The sequence below is a fragment of the Silene latifolia genome, unplaced genomic scaffold (assembly GCF_048544455.1).
Source record: "Silene latifolia isolate original U9 population unplaced genomic scaffold, ASM4854445v1 scaffold_20.1, whole genome shotgun sequence".
In the NCBI taxonomy this organism is placed as follows: domain Eukaryota; kingdom Viridiplantae; phylum Streptophyta; class Magnoliopsida; order Caryophyllales; family Caryophyllaceae; genus Silene; species Silene latifolia.
The window spans coordinates 7,098,653-7,105,334 of NW_027413163.1; the positions used below are offsets into that span (position 1 = coordinate 7,098,653).

The following is a 6,682-nucleotide window of genomic DNA, read 5'->3' on the forward strand; positions in this document are numbered from 1 at the left end:
TTGATGGTTATGGTTATGGCAGATTTTAATGAATGCATAACCAATGTTACAAACCTTTAAAAGCTTAGATTGTTACTTATAGCTAGCATAAAAGGTTTTAAATTTAGTACAAGAAGATAATTCTTATACGTGACGAGATTTAACAAGAGCTGTCAGGCTCGTAGCGATATAGGTAAGTCATCAGAGTTTTGTAGCAGCTACTGAGTGTTAACTGTTTTAGACTTGTTGAATGGATCACTCGAGACATCTTTGTTAGAAGTCATTTTGGGTACATTTGTGTTCGGGTTGAGTTTGGTCAAGTCATTTCATATCGCATCAATTTTGCTAGGTGGCAACTAAGGTCACCCTTTCATTGTTAGCATTTGCCTTAACAATGTGATGCAAGAGCTGTTTATTTTCGCGGCTGTGGTGTCATTTGAGTAACCACTTTTGTATGCACTTCTAATATACGGAATATACGGAATAACATCTGTGTAAGGTAGTTTTATAACAGTAATTTGTGATTGGAATAATGTCTCAAAAAGTATTTGATTAAATCTCCTATGAGGGTTAATCAAACAAGAGACAATGTCTCAAAAAATTGGAAGGCTGAATGTATTCTGAGCCATATAGGTTCATCAGCATAACGAAACACGGGGTATGGTATGCTTGCTGTAATGCTCTCGAAATGAAGAACTATGACTTGCCCTGGTATTGATAACACAATCTCCAAACTTTCATCACTACTTGCACCATTGATGGCCAACACATCATTCTCACACTCCGAAAACTGCGTAGGAAACCCCCAATGTCGTCGACCCATAATCATGAATGTTGGCTTTAAAACGTCGAGATCTACCCTGTATTTAAAATCCCATCCTGAATAATGCTCCTTCATTTGGTACAACTCAAGACAGTGTTGAAGAAGGTTTGTAATTACATAGAACAATGATCCTTGTGACTTCCCAAAGTATTTGAATTTAATATTATAATGAAATTGCTCCTTCCTTGGAAGCTCTGGCATATCTCTTACTGTCATTGTATTCAGTTCGAGATACGATCCGAGTTTGTTCTTCACCCAATGAATGGCATTATTGCAGAAAACACCACTCTTCAAGTTCATGTTTTCAGGAACGAATACGGGTTGCTTTGAGGGAGTCCATTCACCATTTCGAGATGAATATTGTGAAATCTCGTAAAGACCGTTGTGCCCATTTACCTTTTGGATATGAACAACCTTGTAGTGAGTTGAAATGAGAGGATCCCAAACGAGTTTAAGGGCGAATTCACCATTTCCTATTTGAAAACATTTTGGAAGGATTTTGACCTTACGGGTTGTTGGATTGCAAATAGTATAATCGCCGGACTCTTGAGAATGGCAGATTAATAATCCATTGCAGGAATCAACAATCTGGAACCTTCTCGAGTTAAGAAAGTCGGAACATAGGAATTTGGGTTGTCTTTGATTGAGCGAGAGGAAGTGAACTTTCTTGGGGTGGCTATTGTGTCTAGGGATCAAGAATAGGCCAGACAGCGATGGGGGTTGAACGAGGGTGTGCCTTTGGATAAATGTAGGATCCGAGAGGAAAGAAAACCATGTTTTTGACACCCATGAACATTGAACAAGATAAGTTGCTGGTAAGCGGATGAATATCTCGTTGGATAAGTCTTTGTTTCCTGCAATAATCTCACCAGATTTTGCCTCACATTCATCAGACGACTCACTCATTGGTATATTTTTCTTGTAATCTTTTACGAATTATACAAAGGTTATTGCAAAATTTGTAGTATTAATCGACTTTTCAGTTACTTATTCAATGTTATTTTGAACAATTCTTATTACTTCAACGTGAGAACATGACACACGTTTTGAACTATTAGCACAAATTCTGTATTGATTTTTGAATTGGTTCGGCCAACGCTCTAAAGGGCCTACGTCAAATCTTCCCTTTCTTTTATTGATTAGTTAAGTGATCTACTCCGATTACTTAAAACCCTAACAATAAAAAGGACCAACAACATAGAATGTGTTTTCTCAAACTGATTCTTTGAAGAATTGAGGAGGACAACTTATGAGATCAAACGATTATAGGTGAGAGAGTACAATATCAATACTTAAAACAATAATAGAACTGTTATCACTTGAAGACTTAGAAAGATTTTGTAAACTAATGAAAAGCTTAAAACTCTTGAATTTTTTTTGCAAATTTAAATCAATTTCTTAGAAAAAGTATTGGGAAATAATGAGGAAGAGTGCTCCTTTTATAGAGGGGAAGAACTAGGGTTGGAAGTCAAAATTTTTGATGCAGGACAAATAGTATTAATCGACTTTTCAGTTACATATTCAATGTTATTTTGAACAATTCTTATTACTTCAACGTGAGAACATGACACACGTTTTGAACTATTAGCACAAATTCTATATCGATTTTTGAATTGGTTCGGCCAACGCTCTAAGGGCCTACGTCAAATCTTCCTTTTATTTTATTGATTAGTTAAGTGATCTACTCCGATTACTTAAAACCCTTACGATAAAAAGGACCAACAACATACTCCGGTTGCGACAAAAGTTCAAAGACTACTCCGTCTAAGAACTGGACACTCTAACTTAGAATGTTTACTAGATCAAGTTTCCTCAAACCGATTCTTAGAAGAATTGAGGAGGACAACTTATGAGATCAAACGATTCTAGGTGAGAGAGTACAATACCAATACTTAAAACAACACAAAATCTCATTTGTGACGGCACATATCCGTCACTCTTGAGTGACGGATACCATTTTACCTCACAAAGTACCCACTTTTTCTCTCTCTGCAACACTATTCATGTGGTCCCCTTTCTCCACTAACCCATTTTGTTACCATTTTAACTCACAAAATATCCGCCACAAATGGTGACCCGTCACAAGGGAGACCAATTGTTAAAACAATAGTAAAATTGTTATCACTTGAAGACTTAGAAAGATTTTGTAAACTAATGAAAAGCTTAAAACTCTTGATTTTTTTTTTTTTTTTTTTTTTTTTTTTGCAAATTCAAATCAATTTCTTAGAAAAAGTCTTAGGAAATAATGAGGAAGAGTGCTCCTTTTATAGAGGGGAAGAACTAGGGTTGAAAGTCAAAATTTTTGGTGCAAGACAAATAGTTTTGACTTTCCAAGTTATTCACACAAAAGCCAAACAGTATAGAACGGGTCCAATAAGAGAATTAGCCCACTAAAAATAATAATGAGAATTAAAAACAAACCAATTTAAAACCCAGAAAACCCTACTGCCTTCACCATACGTTCATTTGCTTCTTCAAATTCCTTCAATCCAATGGCCGTTAACCATCCCCGCCACCTCCTCGATCCCCGCCCCATCACCGCATCATCCCTGCAACCACCAGATCTACAACCTTTGCAGCGAATGCCTTTTCCCTTTCCTGATAATTTGTAACGTCGACGACAACAATTCGCTCTTTCTCTATAAAGAGTCGTGAAGGTCACAACTATAGAGATGACTCTCTGAGCCACGCACGATGGTGACAATTAGTCGATTACCAGCAGCCAAGTTCAAAATCTAATCGCGGTAACTTAATTACTCATGTATTTATATTGAAAACTTTTGAGTTTATAACTTAATATTATGGTTTTTTTTATTTGAATTCAATTACTCCACATGAGCTTTTGATTTACTCTGTTTATGGGTTTCAGATTTAATACTGTTGGGAATGTAACTTCAACATTATTGATATGTTAGTAACAACATTAGAGTCTTTATGTCAAAGTTATGTTTTATGTTACTAGTATTTACACTTTGTATATTAGATGTTTTTAGTAGTAAATATTAGGAGTTAGCTTTGAAGGATGTAATGGCTCTTTATGTTACTAGATAAGTTAGGACTTAGGAACTTATATAAATAAGGGTCATAAGTCATGTTGGATTAGTAAGAGATTGTATGCTTAATATCCCGAGTTAAGCATAGTTGGAAATCTTAACTAGTAGCTAAGTGTTGGAGGATTGAGATTGTATTATTGTTAGTGTTTGAAGAATAATAATACAAGGTTGGGTTGTGGTTAAGTCCATAACAAAATATTGTGAGTCTTTGCATTTTATATTATTTGTACCAAAAATCCCAACAAGTGGTATCAAAGCTAAGACTCGAAGGAGAAAAGTTTTGGTACAAAGTTTGAGATGGAGTTGTTCAATGGCAAGAACAATTTTTCGTTGTGGCAAAGCATGATAAAAGATGTTTTCATACAACACGGGTTGTATGCGATTCTTGAAGATAAAAGGCCCGATGATGTTTAAGTTCTCAAATGGGAGGACACGAAGTTGCGCGCGGTTAGTACAATCCGTTTAGACCTTGCACCAGAAATCAAGTATAGTGTGTTAGAGGAGACAAATCCTAAGGAGTTGTGGACCAAGTTATGTAGCATTTATAATGCGAAGTCCTTGGCTAATAAACTATTTTTGAAGAAGGATCTTTTCAAGCTCGAGATGGTAGATGATGGAGATTTGAGGGATCATCTAAACAAGTTTAATGGCTTGATCACCCAATTGGCGAGTTTGAATGAGACATTCAAAGAAGAAGACAAGGCAATAATGTTGTTGGCTTGTCTTCCCAAAAAGTATAACACGGTTATTACTAGTTTACTTGTGGGGAAGACAACATTGGCCTTAGATGAGACCGTTGTAGTTTTGCTTGAGTATGAAAAGTTGATGAAGCAAGGAAGTGGTGGCTCTTCAAGTTACGGTGGAGTTTTTGTGGGTGAATATCGTGGCAAGAAGAAAGACGGTTGGAAAAAGCACAATCCTAATATCAAGTGCTTCTACTGCGATGAGTTAGGCCATATACAAACTGTATGTCTTAAGGCAAAAGAAGATTTGAAAGAGTTGAAAAAGACCCGTGTTAGTGGGGTTGCAGCTATGGCAGAAGTTGATGATGGTGAGCTCTTAATGGTTCATGGCGAAAAGGAACCTAGTGAGAGCTGGGTGTTAGATTCGGGAACTTCCTATCACATATGTGGAAAAATAGAGTGGTTCTCTTCTTATGAAGAATGTGAAGGTAAGATGGTTAATTTGTCAAATGGTGACAAGGCAAAGATTGAAGGGATTGGTGAGGTCAAGGTAAGACTTCAAGATGGCCAAGTTAAAACGTTTGGTGATGTGACATACATACCAAATATTAGTAGAAATTTAATCTCGTTGGGTAGATTAGATGGATTGGGTTGTACCATTCATGTTAAGAATGGTGTTTTGGAGGTCACTAAAAAAGGTAAGGTGATTCTCAGAGGTAAAAGAGGTGAAACTAACTTATTCACATTTGATGGAAGATGTGTTGACGATGGGTTAGTTCAAGGGGAGGTACTCTCAAGTGAAGGGGATGTGCTTTCAAGTAAAGGTTGGGTCGCTCCGCTTGATGATTGACAAATCCAAAGTAATATTGGGCTTAAGGGGAGGTTTGTTGGGAATGTAACCTCAACATTATTGATATGTTAGTAACAACATTAGAGTCTTTATGTCAAAGTTATGTTTTATGTTACTAGTATTTACACTTTGTATATTAGATGTTTTTAGTAGTAAATATTAGGAGTTAGCTTTGAAGGATGTAATTGCTCTTTATGTTACTAGATAAGTTAGGACTTAGGAACTTATATAAATAAGGGTCATAAGTCATGTTGGATTAGTAAAAGAGTGTATGCTTAATATCCCGAGTTAAGCATAGTTGGAAATCTTAGCTAGTAGCTATGTGTTGGAGGATTGAGATTGTATTATTGTTAGTGTGTGAAGAATAATAATACAAGGTTGGGTTGTGGTTAAGTCCATAACAAATTATTGTGAGTCTTTGCATTTTATATTATTTGTACCAAACACCCCAACAAAAACTAAAGTTTAATACTTCTAAATTTTAACTGATTGTTTTAATTTGAATACTCATAATTTTATGTTGACAATTTTGAATTTTAACTCAGAATTTTCCTACCTGAGAAAGCATGTAAATTTTTTAACTCTAATAACCTCCAAATTTAGCTTAAAAACTTCATGTAATAATGAAGAAAAGTGACGTTGTTATTTCATTTCTTTTGGTATAATTTTAGAATTGCTTAATTTTTGTCACCTAAAATTTTTAGATAATAACTATTAATTTTAGTTTGAAAACCGTATCTTACAAACAAGAAAATCATGGCTTTGCAGGTGAAGAGGCCAAGAGGGTAGTCGGCGTCTGAGGCGGTATCAATAACTGGGATGGAGTAATTACAGGACAGAGGGCAAAGACATGAAGAAAGGTTAAGACTCTTAAGAGGAGTGAAGAAGAGTGTAGACGTGGGGAAGGAGTTGGTTATTCAATATATATATATATTTTAATATATTGGACTTTAGTTTATGGGCTGGTCTTATACTAAGAGACCGTCTTATACAACAATTTTTGAAAGCCAAAAGGTCACCTTTCAAAAAGGTAAAAGAAGAAAAGAAGCTTTGTAATCATCCAAAAAGGTTTTGAAATTCAGTCACAAGATAAATTAGACGATCAAAAGAAGACACTTTGAAAGATCAATTTTAGAGAGAAACAAGTTTTTGTTTTCAATAGTCATAATAAAATGTTTTGCCATTTTGAGAAATACCCTTTTAAGAGATGCCTTTGGAATATTAATTTTCTTCATAAAAAACTTTTCATTATTTTTAAATAATTTAGAAATATTCCCACCGTCTCGGTTATTTG

At 35.3% G+C, this 6,682-nt stretch overlaps 1 protein-coding gene across 1 annotated transcript; it reads right to left on the reverse strand.

The window, feature by feature from the left end:
- Nucleotides 1–553: 553 nt before the first annotated feature.
- On the reverse strand, nucleotides 554–1,708 carry LOC141638276 (F-box protein At5g07610-like). The gene has a single exon (XM_074447683.1). The coding sequence runs from the start codon at nucleotides 1,706–1,708 to the stop codon at nucleotides 554–556; it is 1,155 nt and encodes a 384-aa protein (XP_074303784.1).
- Between the last annotated feature and the right edge of the window lie 4,974 nt (nucleotides 1,709–6,682).

Excerpts from the sequence above, each read along its gene's own strand:
- LOC141638276 (XM_074447683.1), bottom strand. The coding sequence starts at position 1,708 with ATGAGTGAGTCGTCTGATGAATGTGAGGCAAAATCTGGTGAGATTATT.